The sequence below is a fragment of the Eptatretus burgeri genome, chromosome 1, assembly GCF_056783735.1.
Source record: "Eptatretus burgeri isolate ZD-2024b chromosome 1, Ebu_testis_v1, whole genome shotgun sequence".
Taxonomy (NCBI): domain Eukaryota; kingdom Metazoa; phylum Chordata; class Myxini; order Myxiniformes; family Myxinidae; genus Eptatretus; species Eptatretus burgeri.
The window spans coordinates 87,376,910-87,400,199 of record NC_140961.1 but is presented as its reverse complement, the minus strand read 5'-3'; the positions used below and the strand labels follow the sequence as shown (position 1 = coordinate 87,400,199).

Here is a 23,290-nt window from a genome sequence, read left to right as displayed (position 1 = left end):
TAAATTTACAACTACTGGAATACCAGGGGAATTACATCTTCCAGGGTATTCTTTCTGTGGTCCAGGCACAAACTTGGATAAAAGATTAGATGAGGCAGACAATCCTAAATCCTGGAGTAAACCAATCAATAGAGTTGATGAAGTGTGCATGAGACACGATATTGATTATGGGAATACCACAACGTTGGAAGAAAAGCATGAAGCCGATAGAGAAATGTTGTATAATTTGTCTCTGATACAAAATCCAACCTTGAGAGAAAAAGTTGATAGGTTCATCGTGAAGAAGATGATTAGTGCTAAATTGAAACTTGGACTTGGAAATTCAAAAAACTTATAGGCTCTAATGATGCCATTAAGACTGAAGAGCAATTAGCTGATGAATTACATAAACCAATATTCACAAAGTTTCAGAGAAGGAAAGTTTATTCCAAGGAAGTTGATTATATCTGGTCTGCTGATTTGATTGAACTCAATAATGATAAGGGGTACAAGTATGCTTTAACCGTTATTGATTTGAGGAGTAGATATGCGTGGGTTGTCCCTTTAAAAAACAAAACAGGTAATACTCTTATGTTAGCTTTTCAACAGATATTTAATAAAAGTAAGAGAAAACCTAAAAATTGTGGACTGATGAGGGTAGAGAGTTTTATAACAAGACATTTATGAATTTTCTAAAAAATAACAGTATTACATTATACAGTACCTTTAATGAAGGAAAGGCAGTTGTTGTTGAACATTTTAATCGTACCTTAAAAGAGAGACTATATAAAAAATTCACACAACTCGGTTCACAACAATGGTCATCTTTTATTCAGGATATTGTGGATAAGTATAATGACACGATTCACACGTCAACAAATATGAAACCATCAGAAACATTTACAAAATTAAAATATGAAAAAGAGATTAATGTCAGAAAACCTAAGTTCAAAGTTGGTGATATCGTAAGAATATATAGGTGGAAATCTCATTTTGAAAAGGGTTTTACTGAACGATGGATGAAAGAACTTTTTAAAATTGTTGATGTAATAGATACGGTTCCTTGGACTTATAAAATATATGATTTGGAAGGGGAAGATATTTTAGGTTCATTTTATTCACAGGAATTACAAAAGACAAAACTAAGCAGATAATACACCTTTGTGGACACTCGAGGGCCAAGTCCGAGGTGTATAACAGTATATAATGTGTGTCAAGGGGTGGACGTTCTTAGATCTGTGAACCCCAAACACAGAATCCTCAACTGAATAGTCAAGGTTTAACTTTTGTTTGTGTGTGTGTGTGTGCAATGGGAGCAATAGGTTGGCGCTTCACTCCCTCCTACTATACACCGTTGTGGACACTCGAGGGCCAAGTCCGAGGTGTATAACAGTATATGTGTGTCAAGGGGTGGACGTTCTTAGATCTGTGAACCCCAAACACAGAATCCTCAACTGAATAGTCAAGGCTTAACTTTTGTTTGTTGATGTGTATGTGTGTGTGTGTGTGTCCCAACCCTCACATTCAAAATCTCAACCCCAACCCTCACATTCAAAATCTCAACCCCAACTCAATCCTCACCCAACACAATGTCTTTTTCAAAATGAGATTTCCACATATATATATATATATATATATATATATATATATATATATATATATATATATATATATATATATATATATATATATATATATATTTTACGTTTTTTTTTTTCTCTTCTTCCAATTCTGTCTTTTAAGGCTTTCAGGTTTGATAACATAGAAAGAGGGAGTAAGAACTTTCTTGATAGGTTTAAATCCCAAAGAGTGGTAGCATTTCAAGTCTTCAAAATAAACCCAACTTTCCAAGTCTCCAAGGTAGTTATTTAAACCATCAAGGCAGAACTCATTTACTGATTTTTCAAAATTTGTGAGTCTCCAAGGTAGTTCCCATATTTAGAACCATCTTGGCAGAACCCTTTTCCTGAGTCTCCAAGGTAGTTATTTAAACCATCAAGGCAGAACTCATTTACTGATTTTTTCAAAATTTGTGAGTCTCCAAGGTAAAACTTGTATTCTGGCTCATCAACGTATAACTTGTTCAGTGGGTATTGTCTTGATAACTCACAATGAGTACTATTGCTGTAAAACTCTTTTTCAGGATTTTGCTGGTCTCCAAGGTATAACTCTTTGGTTGGGTCATCAAGGACGAACTCGTTCTGTGGGTCTTGGTCGCTCATAAGGTCTTCAACCAAGCCAACAATTTCGCCCCAAGTTGTAGCAAAAGCAGTATTTTCATTTCGTATTTCAGACACAATTTCCTGTGAGAGAAAATAATAATGTATTAATTAAGTTATTTAATTATTAAATGAGTATGCTTCAATCAAAGTTTGAAAATAGGAAAATAAAAATCTTACCTCAACAGATAAGAGGTTTGAATCCAGTTCATCAACTTGAAGGTTTAGTTCCATACAAGACAGAGAGTTCCAAGGAACACCAAAGTCATCCCACTCAAGGTCTTGCTCGTTCTGTAGGTCTTGGTCGCTCACAAGGTCTTCAACCAAGTCAACAATTTCGCTCCAAGTTGTAGCAAAAGCAGTATTTTCATTTTGTATTTCAGATACAATTTCCTGTGAGAGAAAATAATAATGTATTAATTAAGTTATTTAATTATTAAATGAGTATGCTTCAATCAAAGTTTGAAAATAGGAAAATAAAAATCTTACCTCAATGGATAAGAGGTTTGAATCCAGTTCATCAACTTGAAGGTTTAGTTCCATACAAGACAGAGAGTTCCAAGGAACACCAAAGTCATCCCACTCAAGGTCTTGGTCGCTCATAAGGTCTTCAACCAAGCCAACAATTTCCCCCCAAGTTGTAGCAAAAGCAGTATTTTCATTTTGTATTTCAGATACAATTTCCTGTGAGAGAAAATAATAATGTATTAATTAAGTTATTTAATTATTAAATGAGTATGCTTCAATCAAAGTTTGAAAATAGGAAAATAAAAATCTTACCTCAACAGATAAGAGGTTTGAATCCAGTTCATCAACTTGAAGGTTTAGTTCCATACAAGACAGAGAGTTCCAGGCAAGCACACAGCACACCATCGCCAGCAAAAACAAATGTTTAAAATGGAGCCTGGGTTTGAAGCTTTTATAGAGAAAGACTGGTGGGTGTGGTTTCCTTTGGAAATTCCCTGGGCAAGCCTAGGCAAGCCTTCATTGGGAAATTTTTCAAAACTTTAACATCCTGTAATTTTCTAGTGATTTCTTTGTGAGTCAGAGATGAACTGGAAATGATGTAAGAGTGGGCGGGGCTAAGCAAAAGTAGGCGGGGCTTAGGAAAAGTGGGCGTGGCTTAGAAAAAAATACCTTATGAAAAGTGGGCGGAGCTTAGCAAAAGTGGGCGGGGCTTAGGAAAAGTGGGCGTGGCTTAGAAAAATACCTCATGAAAAGTGGGCGGAGCTTAGTAAAGTGGGCGGGGCTTAGAAAAAGTGGGCGTGGCTTAGAAAAAATACCTCATGAAAAGTGGGCGGAGCTTAGCAAAGTGGGCGGGGCTTAGAAAAAGTGGGCGTGGCTTAGAAAAAATACCTCACGAAAAGTGGGTGGAGCTTAGCAAAAGTGGGCGGGGCTTAAAGAAAAGTGGGCGGGGCTTAACAAAAAAATAACCTGTGGCTCAGGAGGTGGTCAAACAAGAGCATTAAGAGAAGTTTATCATTTCGTAATGACACAAAAGGGGTATCTTAAAAAATATAAAGATTCAAATGTTTTGTTTGTCAATATTTTAGATGGGGATTATTATGCAAAGAAAATTAAACTATTGAAGGAATTTGAGAATGAACAAATCTTTATAGGTTCAATGAGTGAGCTGTTCAACCCCCAGGTGTTCAATTCAATGAGGTTCAACCTCCAGGTTAAAAGGGGAGACAAATAAATATACCTTGGGATAAAAAGGGGGTTTATTTTTAGGGAAAAAAAAAGGGAATCGCTGAAAATCCCCCATTCATTTACATGGGGAAAAGTGAGCCAGAATCAGTATTCTTACCCTACTTGGGCGAATGTATTGTCATAAACCATCTGAATGATTCTGCAAGAGAATCAAACTTTAGACTTCAAATTTGAAACAATAATGGAACATAAACAAATCACATATTTGAATGCGATATATGAAGTCGGTTCAACAAGTAAAAGCCTTTTCTTCCGAGAGTTATGACAATGCAATGCAGAGTTAAGAGTTAACCAGAGAAAGCTCATCTCCGTGTGCTACGGCTTGCTGGTGGTGCATCAACCATGTTGTGAGTTGCTTGGACGTCTGGCCCACATAGTTAGCATCACAGTCTCGACAGGTGATTCCATAGATCATGTTCATCTACATATACTCCTGCATATATATATATATATATATATATATATATATATATATATATATATATATATATATATATATATATATATATATATATATATATATGCATTTGTCTCTCTCCCGTTTATAGCGTCTGCTTCCCATACTGCATTTAAAAAGCTCAACGTTCACTCTTGAAATGGTGAGAGAACAGGCATGACTCATGTTAATGCCAAATTTTATTTCGCAACGAGGATATTTTGCCATCTTTTTAGACGAATTGAACCTCCGCCACCCGATGTTGCACCACCATTTTTCGGTGTGTGGTAAAAGTAGCTCAGAGCTTTGGCTCCGGGTGAAACCAAGAGTGCAACAACACTAAACTTTTCAAAGTCCATGAAATAATTTTAATTGATCGATTAACTTGAACTTTTCTCTGTCAATGGGGACTGATACTCTTCCGAATGTGTTATAATTTACACAAAAATGTTGCTATATCCTATTCCCTCCTTGTGTATTTTGTACAGTCCTTCCCTTCTCTCTCTTTCCTCATATTTCCTCCCAACGCTTTCCGTTTTATCACACAACTCCTTTCCTCTCTTCCCTCCATCGTTCTCCTTCTCTCAATTATGTTTTGAAATTAATATTTTACTCCCCCTTGCCCTTTCACTTTTACATTTGGAGTATATGTTAATAAATTGGTTTCTTAAAGCTTTAAAATGCTCCCAAATAACCCTAAAATTAGAGTATCCTATGTAATAACATACCATTACAGAGAAATGAGGCTATATATAATAAAAGTGATATGTTAATCAGAAATATTCTAAAAGATATATCCTCAACAAGTGTCTACAGCTTTCAGTGATTATTAGATATTGATTATGACATTTCTTGCATGCTGCTCCTTTTGATGTGCTTGCACCATGGTGGTACGATAATAAAATTGAATTAGTACAATCGGATATTAAAATTCAGAACATTAGCATTTTGATGTAATGTACCTTCCTCCATTTTAATGGTTCGGTGTTGCCGAAACAGAATCACAACCGACATTGTACCCAGAGTTAATAGGGAGATGACATTCCAGAGGTTAAAGCGAGGCAGCACTTAGCCACAACACAAGCCTAAAAAGGCACACTTATGGAGTAAATATAACGATTTTATAGGTATGCCTCTCAAGTAAATGCAGACCATCATAACAACAATACTGGAAGGCAATGCTCCCTGTAAAAACATCTCATGACACGATTGTAGTCATTCACTGTGGATGCATAATTTCAAGCTGAGCAGGGATAAAACAAGCATGTCTGCAGCCAGACATATTTGAAATCAATTAAGGAGGTAAATTAAACTCCCCACCCTCTCACAGTTTACTATAAATCTTCTAAATCACAAAAGTTGCAAACGTCGGCTTTGGAGATTGAAAATGGATAAGAAAAAGAGCAATGTGCTTCTCGCCACTCGGGCTGGAGAAAAGGAAGCGATTTGAGGGGCACGCACAGATAGCTGCTGGCACCAAATTTACATACCTTGCATGCATACCAAATTTACATACCAAATTTACATAGCTGGCAAAGAATGGTGCCGCATCCCTCCTGCAGAACTGCAGAAGCTGGTGGACTCGAAACCACGGCACATACAAGCCTTAATGGCTACAGGTGGTGGCCCAATGCTCTATTCAGTAACTTTACATAGGTGTTGCCATTTTTTGTCTATTACCCATATGTACACACAAACAAACACACACACACAAACACACACACACACACACACACACACACACACACACACACACACACACACACACACACACACACACACACACACACACCACGCATATACATCTCATTATTCTTTATTTCTGTTCCTCACAATTCTATCACACACATATACATATGCCTGGTGTTGGCTCAATGGTTAGGGTGGTGGGCTCAGGATATTAGGGTCCCAAGTTCAAATCCCACTTGGCCATTGACTTAATACCAGGTGGGGTTGACTCAGCCTGTCATCCTTCTGAGGTTGGCAAAATGAGTACCAGCTTGCTGGAATGATTGAGCCATTGGAGTATCCTGTGTCAGAGTTGTGACCTGTGTAGGATTATGCCTAATATCTGAGGAAACTGCTTTCACAGCACTGACACTGTGCAGAGTATCGTCCCAATTGATGGATGGACAAACACACAGAGACAGGCACACATCAACAAATTCTACAATTTTATTTATTAATTGTACAGTGTCAGATATTCTTAAAATATAATAAAATTTAAAGGATTGCTGTAAATGATGTTACTTTCACAACATCCAAAATTCAACTTTATTATGCTCATCGGAGGAGAGGGTATTTGGGCCCTTTTTTGGGTGGTCGCTAGACTACCGTTTTCTCAGGTTTTCCGTCTGTCTGTATGTCTGTCTGTTTGTTTGTATGTAATGGACAGCTCTGGAGGCCAGAGGAGTCAACCAATTTTGATGAAACTTGACTGGTAGGTTCATACCAGGATCTAGTTGTATGTTTTTGAGCACCGTTGCTATGGACGCCACCGTTGCCGAGCAACGGGACTTTGAAATTTTTGAAAAAAAATCCGAAAAATATTTTTATGTATATTTTTTTCAAAAATCAAAAATCGGCTTCTGTGCTTTTATGCGCACTATAATCACCCACTTTGTCAAAAAAAATTCAGCCCGATCCGTCAAAAACTGTATGACTAGTATGCAATAATGTAGCGACCACCCATGTCGCCTACCGGCTAGTTGGTTTGTCTGTCTGTTTCTCTGAACATTAGACATCTTAATTACATTTCTCTGAACATCTTAATTACATTAGACACTTTAGAACCCGAAGATCCTTTGAGATTCTTTACAACCCTAAGTTCCATGAAGACCACGAAGACCCTCAAGACCCATAAAACTATAAAGACTCTTTAATAACCCTAAAAAAAAACATTTCGACCCTTTTGAACCCCAAGACCCTTTCAAACCCCTAAAACCGATGAGAACCCTACACCCTTTAATACCCTTTAGACCCCTGTCCTTTTAAACCTTTTACATCCTGAAGACCCTTTCGACCTCTAAAACCCATGATGACCTCTCATACCCTTTTGACCCCTAAGTGCTTTTGACCCCTAAAACCTTTAGAGACGAAGAGTCTTAAGACCATTTAGACCCGTAACTGCCCTTTAAGGCCATTCAGACCCTTTAGACCCCAAGACCATTATGACCACTAACACCCTTTAGACCCCTAAGATCCTTTAAGTAGACCTCCTAAGACCCTATATATCCTTAAAACCCTTAAAGATACCTAAGACCCTTCAGACCCCTAAGACCCTCTCTAACCCGAAGACTCTGTAAACCCCATAGACCCCATAAGACCCAATAGACCCCATTATACCTTTTTGAACCCCAAAACATTAATACCCCTTTCTACCCTTTAGATATTTACACCTTCAGACCTTTTAATACCCTGTGGACTCCTTTGACATTAAGACCCTTTTTAAAAGTTTTAAGACCTTTTAGACACTTAAATTATACCCTTTAAACCCCTTTGATCATTTAAGACACTTCAGACACTTTAAACACTTTAGAGCAGGGGTGTCAAACTCATTTTACATGACAGGCCTGACCAGATGTCATTGCACTTCTGATGGGCCATACATGCCAAAAATTATTAAAACAGGCAGATAATTAAACATAATAGTAATGTTGTCTGGGACAACAACAACAACAACACCTCCACTACTTCAACAATAAGATTATTTATGTATGTATAAAAATACACTGGTACTTACATTAGTTAGTGCCGCTGCTGCTGCTTCCTGAAACTTGGCACCTTTTAGTTTGAGTCATTGCATCAAAATGTGGAGCAAGTGACTGGGCTGTGTCGCTCTTGAGTTTTGTTTTCAGGTGTGTGTCAGTAAGTTGAGAGCATAGTTTATACTTAGTGATGTTCATTACAGAGAAGACCTGTTCACAGACATACAATGTTCCAAACATAGAAAGACTTCTCGATACAAAAGACTTCAGTTTGGGATAATTTGGTCCTATATATTGATAAAACGTGCTAATACACACACTGGAAAACATCTTTCAACAGTGTGTCGCACTGCAGCTTTATTATTTCCATTTGTAGCTACTCTCGGACGTCATGTGCAGTGATAGAAAATGGTGTGCGAAAAATCGCTAACTCTTCCAGGCTTTCTAAAATCAAAGGATAGTTATTGAAATACCTTTTACAGCTGCACGTTTTTGTGTCATTATCTTACTGAGGTCCAGCAGTGTCAAGTAAAGATTTCAACATGGGAAAATGTGTCGAATTTTCTCTTGGAAAGTTGCTTCTCCAATAGCTTAAGCTTAATCTTAAAGGCATGAATGCCATCACAGTAACCTATCATAACTTTATTGCGACCCTGCATCTTTGTGTTGAACCAGTTCAGGTGTTCTGTAATATCCACCAGAAAAGCAAGGCCTTGAAGCCAATTATTCTCTTGCAATTCAGGTACATCCTTCCCTTTCTGATCCATGAACAGTTGTATCATACCACACAATTCCTATAAGCGTTTCAGCACAGCTCCTCGACTTAACCACAAAATTTCAGTGTGGTATGGCAGTCCACGTTGAATCTCTCTTTCCTCCAGAAAGCAGTTAAATTGTCTGTTGTTGAGACATCTTGCTCAAACAAAATTCACGGTTTTAATGATCACATTCATAACATTATTTTCAGGGTTTTACTACACAGCGCTTTTTTGTACAAAATGCAATGGGAATTACAAAACTGTTGGCTTGGGTTGACAGCAATTTTTCTTTAAACTTTGCAACAACTCCAGTTTTCTTACCCACCAATGAGGGTACCCCATCTGTGGCCACATTCACAGCTCATGTCCTGTCGACACCTAATCTGTCCAGAGCTGTCACCAAATTGTTGAAGAGGTCATCAGCTGTTATTGTGACTTTTATTGACAACAATTCTGTAAACTCCTCTGTTATGTGCATATTTTCATCGACTCCGCAAATGAATACTGCAAGCTGCTCTACATCAGTTGCATCCGTACTTTCATCATTTACAAATGAAAATGCAGCAAAGACAATGAATAGCGTTAAACCATTGTAATTCAGCATGTGCAAACATGTGCATTTTCTATCTTCACGGAAAGTAAGTTTGTAAATACGATAGTACCTACAATATAAATAAATGGCTGCTCATGCATAGCAGAAATGGAAAAGGGGGGTTTTCTATATTGATTTTCGTAAGCTTTCTTTGGGGAACGTGACCAAGATACATGATGTTAACAATATATTTTTCTAAGCACAGGAATACACAGTCACACAAATACGTTCCAGGTGCCCGATCAGCCTGCGGACTGGACAAAAGTGTTACACAGGCCTCATCCAGCCCGCAGGCCATATATTTGATGCCCATCCTTTGAGTCTGCAGACCCTTCAGACCCATTTAGACATTTTCAGACCTTTTGACCACTAAACATTTACAACTAGACAATTTAGATCTTTCATTTGCAATCAACAATCTTTCATTATTTTAGTACATCCTTCCATTTATTTGCCACAAAATGCACCATGCAAAACAAGTCCTGGCAAGGGTCTGCAATCTTTGATTTCTCTTTCTTGTTTAAATTGTAAAGCTCAAAACATATTTCCCTTACCTAAAGTAAGAACTTTATCATGTAAGCAATTAACTGCTTTCGTGACTGCCTGGATCAGAAGCTGGACACCGTTCTTCTTCGAGGTTTCGATCCTTTCAGCCCAGAACCTTTCCAAATGGTGGATCTTCAACCTTGGTCACAGATTCACATGAGTATATTCCAAACATTTTTTAGATCTACAACCTCAGTTGCATCCAGGCCGTCAGTCAACCCATCAATGCAACATCACTATTCAAACTTTACTCTCTCGAGCATTTAATGTATTATCACAAAGTTACAACTCCCATCACACATTCTAGTATATGGTAATACAATAAATTATGCACATCTTACCTTAAATATAACATGTCTACCAACCAGCATGATCTCCCCACTTACCACCGAATCGAAGTTATTCAAATATTCAAACGGTTATTTATAACAAATTTTCTAGATGCTGCATTTGTCTTTGGTTTAGATGTTGCTCTCGATGCTCTCTAGAATGGCTTAACCCAAACTGCACTGGAAAAGGGGGGGGGGCTGGGAGGCCACCACCCCTCATCATTTTTTACAATTTTGCAAAACCTCTGGGGATTTTGAATTCTCCTCTCATGACTTTTTTATCTTGGGTCTTGAGCATATTTTGATGCCACTTCGTCCAAATCAGACACCATTCAGGTGTCATATGACAATTAGTAGTCACATATCCTAAAAAAACTGCAATTTTGACATATCGTTATGTACAACAAATAGCCTGGTGTTGGCGCAGTGGTTAGGGCAGCGGCTTGGGATCCAAAAGGTCCTGAGTTCAAGCCCCGTTGGGCCACTGAATTAATACCCCAGGGGGTTGACTCAGCCTGTCATCCTTCGGAGGTCGGCGAAATGAGTACCAATGTACTGGGCCGGTGTATACCCCGGTTAAAATAGGTGTACCATATCCCTGTGTCGTAAGAGGCGACCAGGGTTGCGTCAGGAAGAGCATCCGGTGTAAAACATGTGCCAAATCATGATGCGGATCATATGGATGATCCGCTGTGGCGACCCCGAACGGGAGCAGCCGAAAGGAGAAGAAGAGGAGGTTATGTACAACAAATATATGTAAATCAGGGTTACATGCATTAGGACACTGATGGTGTAAATTAATTGGCCTGTAATTTATTCTAATTGTTTTAGCATCTTGTCTAAGATGTACTGAATAATTTATAGAAAAACAATATAATACATAAAAATATAAAATGAGCACATGAAAAAAAAACTTTTTTACACCATTGCGTTCATTATGTGATGATCGATGTGTGTGCATTTTTCAATGTCATCTGACCGTCAATGGCTGAACCCAGTCGGGGAAAGTTCAAAATCACCCAGTTCAGTTAGGGTTAAAAATTATATATTTTTACCTCCACCACCAAAGGTGGAAGGAGGTTATGGTTTCACTCCTGTCTGCTGTCTGTTTGTCTGTTTGTTTGTTTATGTGCAGGATATCTTAAGAAGTTTTGGAAGGATTCAGATGAAACTTGGTGGACAGGTTAGATGTGTGACAAGGACAAATTGATTCAATTTTGGTGAAGATGTGAATCCGGATCTGGATACTAGAATTGTTTAATCTTGAAAGTGATTCTTCACTTTGAGAGATCGGGCCAAAAGTGATATACAGCATGATATTTCAAAAATGTATTGGGCCAGATATGTTCTTGTGGATCAGGCGTTGGCAGAGGTATGCGCTCTACTGAGTGCCCTTCTAGTTTAATCATGTATTAATATAAATATCTCATTGATAATATTTTTACGATTCATATTGTATTTTAGTAATTATATTTGGTGTTGTTGGGGAAAATATTCCTCTCTAGACAAGTGACTTTTGCCTCAGTCTGACTAAGTCAAAGTGTTTGTTTTTTACTCTCTACTCTTCTATTATTTAGTTGTTGTTGCTTAAGATCCACTTATAATCTTGTCTTTCTTTGCCACTGGGGACATTTGTTTAGTTCTTGTGAAAATACAAGGTGACCGGGCTGATAAACTGTACTTTGTGTTCCTTGCCATCAAAAGCTCTCTCTACTCTGAAAAGAGAAAAAACAGAAGACAAGGTTGGTGAAGAAAATCTACGACAGTGTCATGTACTGATCTTCAATAACTCTTGTTTTAATCTGCTAACTGTTATTTCTTGTGTTAGCATACGTCTGACTAGTTGCTTTAATCTATTGGCAAGTTCAGTGTTGTGTCTGGTTGCTCTCACAGGTCCAATTATTTCACCTGAAACTGTGCCATAGAAATGGTTTTTAGGAATATCCCTGTTTAAGAAAGACATTCGTACAATGTGAAATGGAAAAGCATCTCGTTTATCAAATAATTTGGTGTGAAATAAATTATTATTGAGATCGATTTGTAATTCTAAAAAAGAAACTAAAGTCTGAGTTTGGTTTTCCTTTTTTAATTCGAGTTCCTTTGGATATATATATATATATATATATATATATATATATATATATATATATATATATATATATATATATATATATATATATATATATATATATATATATATATATATATATATATATATATATATCATCATGAAGCTGATGAAATAAAAAACCCATCATTTATTGTGAGTAAATCATCAATGAATCGAAAGATGTTTCCACACTTTCACACAGGTGTTGGTTTATTCCTGCACATGTTCTGGACGCAATCAGACGCGTACATATGTAGGAATTAATCCCCACTGTCTGCTGGAATATATTGTTGCCAAATGTAAAGAAACTGTTATTTAGGAGAAATCGAATACTTTCTTTAAGTTTATTTTTTGAAAAACTACATGAATAGTGACTTTTCCTTTATAGACCAGTTTGCTCTTTTTTTCATCGACTTTGGTGTATACTTTACTAGCCCCTGTAAGTGCTTTGTCTAACACTCTGTCCAATGCGGTTATGAGCTTGTCATGTGAAATGCTTGTGTATAATTTGGAAAATTTCAAAGTTGATATAATCGTTTAGCCTTACCCTTGTTATTAATGTTCTAGATATGGTCGATTTGAAATTATCAATGATTCAGAATTTTTTGAATACGAGAATAAAACCTCGCCTTCTCATGGCAATTTTTTTAGCATTTATAAATTAGTTTCATCACCCCTGTAATACAACCTGACAATGGTTTCAAACTGCATTCTCTAATTGGGATGATGAACCTCATCTTTCGTGGGTTTTTGTGCATTTTTGGGATCCAGTAAATGAATGGTAATTTATGGTGTTTATCAAGAACGAACAGTGTTATCGATTTGAAGTGATTTACATTGTGTTGTATCAAGTCTATTTTATGATCGTTACTTATTTTGTAAGTCTTTGAGAGTACAGTCTTTAATCCAGATTATTCCAAAAGTTGTTTGAATGTAGAATGTTTTGCATACAAATGTAATATTATTATTTGCTTTATCAATTGGAAAACATACACACACACACACACACACACACACACACACACACACACACACACACACACACACACACACACACACACACACACACACACACACACACACACTTACAAAACCTTGTCTCCCACTGTGCAGTGGATGAGCTAGAATTAATTTCCATATTTTTTGCTTTTCTTTTTTTTTCACCAATGTTGTGAAAATGTTAACGGTGACATGCTGGGTGGCATGAAGACATGTAGGTCGCAATCAGGATTGCAATTATTCCCTGCATCGTCAAGTGTTCTTTGGGAAACAGTGAACGTGTTTCATCAAATGTATTTTACACACTTTACCAATCATTGATGTTTCTGACACAGCAGGAATGCTGCTTCATGCTGTTCGTGTTTATCACTTTGATCGGATGTAGCAATTTGTGATGATGTGACTTTAGGCAATGGGGGGAAGAAGATACCAATTTGCACCACTCATCACTTGTGGTGCCATTTTTACATGATGAAAACGTGTCACAAAAGCTACATGTGAACACAAAAGGCAAATGGAAGATGTTCAATTTCCCAGTATGGTCTGGGCTGTTTAATTGCACTGCTAAAATAGTTTTGTTCTGCAAAATTTTCAAACTATTTCTATTTCTCTCTCTCTCTCTCCCAGGGATAATCATGGCAAAAATTTGTAATTTGCTCAGGATTCTGACAGCACATCGCCTACTCCACACGAATGACACCACCAGGTCTTCTTTTAACACCCATCACCTAATGTTAGCACACACAACATTCAGCTTAACATAAATTTGAGGAACGCCACACTTTGTGATGCAGCACCCTGCCTGAGAAGCACTGATTGCTCAGTTTATAGTGCGGTCGGGAATCAAACTTAGATTAGACGGTTTACAGCTCCCGCAGCACCATCCTGTCATTAATTTGATGTGCCTTACTCTTTACAGAGCGTTGGTGCTGCCAAAGCAATTTCTTTGCAAGGGTAATACTGGGTGGTTTGCCATTACCTTCCCAGAATTATTTGTCTGTGCTCTTTCTCTATTTTTATTTTCTATTTTTTGTCTTTGATATATCCTGTCATGATATATATATATACTGTATATCTTCTCTCCTCCTTCTTCTTCTTCTTCTTTCGGCTGCTCCCTTTCGGGGTCGCCACAGCGGATCATCCGTATGATCCGCATAGTGATTTGGCACATGTTTTACGCCGGATGCCCTTCCAGACGCAACCCTGGTCGCCTCTTACGACATACGGATATGGTACACCTATTTTAACCAGGGTATACACCGGCCCAGTACACTGGTACTCATTTCGCCGATCTCGGAAGGATGACAGGCTGAGTCAACCCCTTGGTGTATTAATTCAGTGGCCCAACGGGGCTTGAACTCAGGACCTTTGGATCCCAAGCCGCTGCCCTAACCACTGTGCCAACACCAGGATATATATATATATATACATATATATATATATATATACATATATATATACATATATATATATATATATATATATATATATATATATACATACATATATATATACATACATATATATATATATATACATATATATATACATATATATATATATATACATACATATATATATATATATACATATATATATACATATATATATATATATAGATACATATATATATATATATATACATATATATATACATATATATATATATATAGATACATATATATATATATATATACATATATATATACATATATATATATATATATATAGATACATATATATATATATATAGATATATATATATATATATATATAGATATATATATATATATATATATATATATATATATATATATATATATATATATATATATATATACATACAACAATACAAGTCGAATCTTTTCATTTTACTGTATACTGATTCTACATGAGAATGTGGCATAAATATGTACCTGGCCTGAGAGCTTTTCCCACGAAGCACCAGATTGCATCTCATGTTCTCCTGTGTGCCCTGACTTACATCCGATCTCTCTCTTGTCGATGCTGTGGAAACTAAAGTTCTAAACATCATCATAAAGCCAGTGACATGGAGGCTGAGGATGCTCTCTGATTGCGGACATATTATTGGCCTTTCAATTTTCTAAAGTGTCTCATTCAGTATTGTACCCTCTGCTCATCCAGCCATCTTCATATAAATGTATTCATCTTCCATCCAGACACACCTTCCTGTTTGCCTTCTAAAGTCCAGCTTTTCTTGTAACCTCCACCCAATTTGTCCCTCTTTTACTCTCGCATGTGGAAGTGAATCCCTTTGTCAGTCAGTCAAATGTTCTTCCAAAACAGTGCTTCAAGCTCCGCGGTAGCCCACCGTGATTTAATCAGATCGCCATCAATCCCGACTCTTGAAATTTTATTCTGATGATAATCCACCGCCACTCCGTTCCATTCCTACCAGCAAGCTTTTTCTTTGTTAATTTGTTCAATGCCTGATGTCCATATATGATCATCACTTTCTCATGAGCCTTAGACGATGTATAACTGGGATGGCAGGATGGCTGAGAGGTACGCACACTCACCTCCAAGCTCTTTAGCCTGGAATCAAACCCCGGCACAATTATAAACTGTTATCTGGGTATTTCACAGGCTGGGTGAATCATCGATGGACGTTAAACTGGAAGTCCTCACTGCCAGCATTAGTTTGTGGATGTTAAATATCCCATGCTGTCCTTCGTGAAGAGTAGGCGAGCTATCGCCAGCACCCTGAACAAATTCCTGCCCTAACCAACAGGAGGGCATTGTATTAGCAGCACAGTCATGCACTCAGCCAATGATGTCACCCCGCAGCCTTGTGCGGCAAACTAAAGAACAAGACTGTACAACTCTAAGTAAACAAAATACATTTCTAGAAACATTTTTAGGATAATAAACTGAAATTATTAAAGGTTTAATCAGTATGAATGTCCTGATTACCATATGGACCGATTCAGAATATACATATCTAAAGTATTTGATGTTAATCGGGACATTCATCCTGATAAAACTTGAATCATTTCAGTTTAGTATTACCCTAAAAATGTTTCTAGAAATGCATTTTGTGTCCTCTTGCGTGACTTGCCACACATGATGTATTCATTTAAAACAACACGAGTGAATATAAGAATTAATAAAATACTCAAATTACTCACATAATAACTTCAGGGTCTTTCTTACTAATGTGGATAAATTACTCCACCAATGCCCCGAGGTGTCGCAAGATAAAACCATCGAAGCTATGGATGCATCCAATTCCATCTGCTCGTCTTTTTCTGCTTCATGCTTCGCCATCATTGTTCGTTTCGCCCGTTGCAATGAGTTTAACATTGGTCATTTATTTATATGTTAGAAGGTGAGAAACCTCCCAGAAGGCACTGACAAAAGGGTTTTGTTATTGGGTCGAACATGTATTGCACAACATTCTGATTAAATAAAACATTATATTTTAAATTAGGCAATCATCTGAACTGAAGGTTATAAGTAAAAATTACACCAAAAATTTTACATCTGGGGCAGGAAGACGAATCAAGAGCGAATTGGTCTTCATACTGTTTTGTCCGTTAAGTAAGATACCATAAAGGATCTTATATTTATTACGTGCGCAAATATGGCGAAGCATTAACCCGAACCGGAAATTTTGACCCCATTTTGATCTCGACTGCATGCTCTATATAATTACCTTCTCTCCCCTTATTACACACACACACACACACACACACACACACACACACACACACACACACACACACACACACACACACACACACACACACACACACACACACACACACACACACACACACACACACACACACAATCATTTAATATCCCTATAATCGTTCACTCTCCTCTTTTTTTTTTATCAATTTTAGTTAAAAACAAAAATTCAATTTAGCTTGCACACCAGCTCCTGCAGTGCATACATATTAAATAGATGGTTTTGAATACTTGCTTGTAAAAGTCATTTTGTGGAGGAATGTTAACCTTGGGGAAATAGAGCAATATTGGAGGCAATGAAAACTTCATCTCCCTGCTAAATATATTATATTGCTAACCAGATACGGCCAAATGCTGAGTTTCTTGGCAGGGGAGAAGTTTCTCAAATGGAATGTGTAAAGATTAGAGAGAAGTGCGGTTAAGTCTCGAAACGTGGGAAGACTATTAGTCCGAGTGTTGGCCAGAAAAGCGCTCATTCGGGTCCGCACAATGTTTATCTGCATTTTTGTGATCACCAGATCAGCTGAATGAATATTCCGATTGATGCCACTCTGGTATCCTTTTGCATTTTTTGGAGAAACCATTAATATGCAAATTAGCAGTCGCCATTGTCGAAATTACTATTTTTATTAATATCTCCAGAAGTAAGCATCCAAACAGCCTGGTTGAGGTGTACAAACCCATGTTTTTAGGGTTACTGATCATGATAAACCCACTTAAAATTTGATAACATTTAAATTTAGCTCATAAATATGCAAATTAGCATAACCCTACCCCCTGAATTTGTCCGCGCCGATTGGCGTTTTTGCAATGCAGTTATACAACAACAACAAAACTGTTTGAAAATAACTTGTGCAGAGCTGCTTATCTCCAGTACAGTCGTGAAGAAATGGCTGACCTCAGAAGATCAACTGCATGAACTGTTTCTGATCAATTAAGTTGAGGCTTGTAATGTAATGAAAGAAACATGGAGAACTGAGTTTTAAGTAAGAGTAATGTTTTCTGATACAATAGAATGATAGATATTATTTGCAAGCAATTTTTTAATTATTATTACTTAACATGATCTGTCTGAAAGCAACTGTGTATTTTATTGATTTTGAAAAGTTCACAGGGTGGAAACTGTTTCCTGAGAATTTTTGAAAATACGAACAAAGAAATTAAATGTTTACTGATGTTTATAATTACCTCTATTGTTACAGGATGAGGCTCCATTACCATGGGAGACTGTTTCTTCAGTCCCTGTGATGCAACTAAAGCTGGAAAACCTCTGGTAACAGTTGGTCCAGACAGAGAGCGAAGTATCATCCGGTCAAGCAAAGCAAGACAAGATGGTATACATGAAGAGCTTGAACAGAGATTACAGGCAGACAAATTTATCGAGATCAAATGCCATGGAGACTGTGTCAACGTACACATCACGCTCACACATAGAAAGACACTTGAAACGAATGAGTAATGTCTATTTGGAAGATGCTTCAACAAGCAAAAGAAGCCGCCGTTCAAAGACGACAGTATTTGACTTTAAAGAACATTGCATTTTTTGCGGAGAAAAGTGCATCATGGACTTTGATAAGGAGAATCCTTATCGTTGGCAGCGAGTTCTCCTTTGCAGGACTTCAGATCGTGTTGATCGGACAACTTTCAAACAAACTATTCTAGATGTTATCGATTCCCACCTGGATGAAGGACGCCAGGTCAAGATAATGGGCGCAATCAGCGGTCTTCATGCTGCTTATGCGAAATATAATGATGACTCCAGAAAGTCCTTCACAGCACCCCGTTCTGTTACAGCAGCAGCACACAGTGGCAGAGAAACTCAGGACATTGAGCCAGCTGTCAGTTCTACCATCATATCAATGAAAAACGACATGTTGCGCATCTGGAATTCAGTGGAAGTCTCCAATATGTTCAAGGATCATGAAGGAAAGCTATACTCTTGACGAACCCTGTTATCCAAATTCTTGGACATATTTGGCTCTGAGCTTCTGGATCTGTCTCGTGAAGGTGTCGCTAGTTTAATCTTTTTTCGCAGCAGAGCAACTACTGCGATCAACTTAGTAGCATCAGATGAAGATGACGCCATTGATGTTTCCATGGAATGAATTGCCAAGAAGGTTGCACAAGATTTTATGTCAGATTATTTTATGTCACAACAAGAGGTCACCATTTATGAAGACCAATCGTCTGATGCCCCACGTGAAGATTGGTTTCTGAGGTTTGGTACATGGAATTTAGGGACAATGACAGGGAGATCTGGAGAAGTGGTTGAAACATTGGTCAGAAGAAGAGTGGACATATGTTGTGTGCAGGAGACACGGTGGAAGGGAAGTGGTGTGAGAATGGTGAAGGGAAGGCAGGGGCAGAAGTACAAGTTTATGTGGCAAGGGTGCCCGGAAGGCGTGCATGGTGTTGGTGTCATGTTTTCTGAGGAGTTTGTAGACAGTGTAGTGAGTGTGACTAGAGTGAGTGAAAGGTTGATGATGGTGAGAATCGTGATCAGAAAGCTCTTGCTGAACGTCATCTCGGGATATGCCCCGCAGGTCGGTCGAAGTGATGAAGAGAAGAACATGTTCTGGTGTGCGATGGAGAAGTTGATGGAAAATGTGAAAGATGAGGAAGTTGTTGTGGTTGGAGGAGACTTGAATGGACATGTGGGAAGGAGTCCAGATGGTTTTGAGGGAGTCCATGGGGGTTATGGATATGGTGTGAGAAATGGAGAAGGTGAAAGGATCTTGGAGTTTGCTGATGGAGCTGATTTGTTGATTTGTAATACTCAATTCCAGAAAGTGGATAATAAGCTTATTACATACACGTAAGGTGGGTCGAGTACAACCATTGACTACCTGATGGTGCGTCGGCGAGATAGGGGAAACCTCCGGGACACAAAGGTGATCCCAGGGGAGGAGACTGTTTCGCAGTACCACCAGGTTGTCTGCGATATAAGGGTGAAAGGTGAGCAGATAATTCAGCGGGTGAAGTACCAACCGAGGATGAAGGTGTGGAGGTTGAAAGAGGCGACAGTGAAGGAAGCATTAAGAGAGAGGCTGAGTATGGTTGAGGATGATGTGGTTGAGCTTGAAAGTGGTTGGATGTCAATGAAAGATAGTCTATTGGGAGCCGTTGGTGAGTTATGTGGATGGACAAAAGGACCACCGAGGCAATCGGAAACATGGTGGTGGGGTGATGAAGTTGGAAAGACGATTGAAGAGAAGAGGAAGAAGTTCAAGGAATGGCAAAAGGCAAAGGGTACGGTGGAAGAAGAGGCAGCACATGAAAGTTATAAGGAAGCCAAGAAGACTGCAAAGAAAGAGGTAGCAAAGGCGCAGGAGGCCCATAGGAAAATGTTCGGAGAACGCTTGGATTCGGAGGAGGGGAAGAGAGCGGTATTCAGGATTGCAAAGCAGATAGCGAGAGAGATTTGATGTGATGGGGGTGAGTTGCTTGAAGGATGAAGTGGGACAAATCGTTGTGGACCCAGATGGAATTAAAGGAAGATGGAAGAGAGAAATGGAAAGGCTGTTGAATGTAGAAAATGAATGGGATCGCAACATCGAGAGCAACCCAGTTTTAGGACCAGCAGAGCAGATAACTGAGAAGGAAGTTGAGGAAGCTATAAGAGCAATGAAGAGTAGAAAAGCAGGAGGGCCGACGGGAGTTGTGGGAGATATGTTGAAGGCAGCGGGAAGTTGGGGTGTGAAGAGAATGACAGAGATCTGTAATCTGGTGGTGAAAGAAGGCCGCATTCCAGTGGATTGGGAACTGAGTACCCTCGTCCCTCTGTACAAGGGGAAAGGTGACCCTCTGGACTGTGGCTCCTATAGAGCAATAATGTTATTGGAGCATGGAATGAAGGTATTGGAAAGGGTGTTGGAGAAGAGCATAAGGAAGAAGGTAAAGATTGACGAAATGCAGTTTGGATATATGCCAGGAAGAGGAACGACGGATGCAATTTTTATTGTAAGACAGTTGCAGGAGAAGTACATGGAGAAGAGGAAGAAGTTGTTTTTTGGGTTTGTTGATCTGGAGAAAGCATTTGATAGGGTTACACGTGAAGTTATGACGTGGGCATGGAGGAAGTAAGGAGTGGAGGAATGGTTGATCAGAGTAGTGATGGCCACGTACGAGAGAGCACGCACAGCTGTAAGGACGAAGGACGGTAACAGTGGTGAGTTTGAGGTGAGGGTAGGAGTGCACCAGGGGTCGGTACTAAGTCCACTTCTACTTGTAGCTGTGATGGAGGTGCTGGCTCGGAGGGTAAAGGAGGGTTTACCGTGGGAGCTGCTGTATGCAGATGATCTGGTGTTGATTGCAGAGAGTATGGATGGACTGAAGGAGAAGATGAACAAGTGGAAGGAATGTTTGGAGGCAAAAGGTTTGAAGGTGAATATCGGAAAGACGAAGGTGATGGCAAGTGGTAAAGCATGTGGTGAGGTGGAAAGGACTGGGAAGTGGCCGTGTGCTGTGTGCAGGAAAGGTGTCGGAGTGAACTCCATTCAGTGTACAATGTGTGCTGAATGGGTTCATCGAAAATGTAGTGGGGTGAGAGGGTCATTAACCAGTGTGGCAGCTACATTCAAGTGTAAGGTGTGCATCGAGGGAGCAGCAGATGAAGGAATTGTTGAGTTGGATGTTGTAGGTGGTGTGAAGTTGGAAAGTGTGAAAACATTTTGCTATCTCGGAGACATGCTGAATGGAGAAGGTGGATCAGACTCTTCGACGGTTGCTAGAGTGAGATGTGCATGGAAGAAGTTTCGGGAACTGAGTGGCGTGCTGACAAAGAGGGGAGTGTCGTTGAAGCTGAAGGGAAAGGTGCATGCTACATGTGTGAGGAGTACGATGATTTATGGGAGTGAGACATGGGTACTGATCATGGAGCAGAAACAAAGGCTGGAAAGGGTGGAAATGCGAATGGTTCGGTGGATGTTTGGAGTATCGTTGAGAGAGAGGAAGACAAACAATGACCTGCGGAAGATGATGGAATAGAGTCTGTGATGGATGTTGTGAAGAGAAACAGGTTGAGATGGTTGGGTAATGTGTTGAGGAAGGATGAAAGTGACTGGGTGAGAGGAGTGTTGGAAATGAGTGTAGTCGGAAGTAGAGGACGGGGAAGACCGAGAAAAACTTGGCTTAAGGTGGTGGAAGAGGAAATGTGGGCAAGGGGATTAAGAAGGGGAGATGCAGAAAATAGGGTAAAGTTGAGAAGATTGTCATGGGGCCTGCAAGGTTAACCCCTGCTTTAGCGGGGAAAATGGCCTTTAAATGCTTGCGTGTGTGTGCGTGTGTGTGTGTGTGTGTGTGCGTGCGTGCGTGCGTGCGTGCGTGCGTGCGTGCGTGCGTGCGTGCGTGCGTGCGTGCGTGCGTGCGTGCGTGCGTGCGTGTGTGTTGCACAAGAATCTAAGCAGTTGTCATCTGACCCCAGTTCCTATCAGACGAGAATTAATATAGGTTTTGCTCATGAAGCAGTGAGTTCAACCCTTCAATTGCTACTCTCCAAAATATCAGCTGAACTGGACTGCACACTTCCAGGAGCTCTGATAGGAAACATCATAACGAATATGATCACCAATCGACCAACTACACTCCAAATAGCACTGGGAGTTCTAGTCAGTTGTAAAAGCCTCATCGAGCAGTTGTACAACTATCGTGTGACCTGTTCCTATGATGAGTTTCAGTGTGTCAAGGGATCAGCAGTAAAGGCTGCAACTGCTCACTCCGGGATTAGGGGAACCACCAATGCTGAACGTGGCCTCATTCAGGTTGTTGCTGACAACTTCGACACAAATATCTCATCCCAGAATGGACTCGTTTCATCATATTCTCTTGCAGTACTACTTACGATAAAAGATCAGGAGATATCTTCCACATCTGAAGATGAAGCCATAATAAGATGATTGTCCCGTGATGAAATGAGGACACCTGTGACAGAAGAAATTTCGGTTCAAAGGTAAAAGGCACCTGAGAAACCAGCGATGCCAGTTGAAGAAGCCACACGTGTGGTGTTACTTCTCCGTGTATTGGCTCATCAAACTATACAACTCAGGAGAGTTCAAGATATGGATTTCTATTTTCTCAAGCAAATCACTTCTGATCAGAACACGCTGGAGTTTGGTGGCTTTAATACGAAGCTCTGCAGAGAGCAAGGACGATCCATCCAACCTGCAATGAGGGCCATTTATACACCTCTC

The 23,290-nt window shown here is 39.1% G+C and overlaps 1 protein-coding gene across 1 annotated transcript; it reads right to left on the bottom strand.

The window, feature by feature from the left end:
• Positions 1-788: 788 nt before the first annotated feature.
• LOC147034909 (uncharacterized) lies at positions 789-4,244 on the bottom strand. The gene is made up of 3 exons (XM_085891058.1): positions 2,688-4,244; positions 2,379-2,591; positions 789-2,282 (listed from the first exon to the last, which is right to left on the bottom strand). Exons 1-3 carry the CDS (start codon positions 2,799-2,801, stop codon positions 1,872-1,874), a joined length of 738 nt encoding a protein of 245 aa, XP_085747184.1. The 5' UTR covers positions 2,802-4,244; the 3' UTR covers positions 789-1,871.
• Between the last annotated feature and the right edge of the window lie 19,046 nt (positions 4,245-23,290).

Bases quoted from the DNA above. Each gene is read 5' to 3' on its own strand.
- LOC147034909 (XM_085891058.1), bottom strand. From the start codon at position 2,801: ATGAGCGACCAAGACCTTGAGTGGGATGACTTTGGTGTTCCTTGGAAC. The intron at 2,592-2,687 runs GTAAGATTTTTA...TTTCTCTCACAG, and splicing joins CAAACCTCTTATCCATTGAG to GAAATTGTATCTGAAATACA. The intron at 2,283-2,378 runs GTAAGATTTTTA...TTTCTCTCACAG, and splicing joins CAAACCTCTTATCTGTTGAG to GAAATTGTGTCTGAAATACG.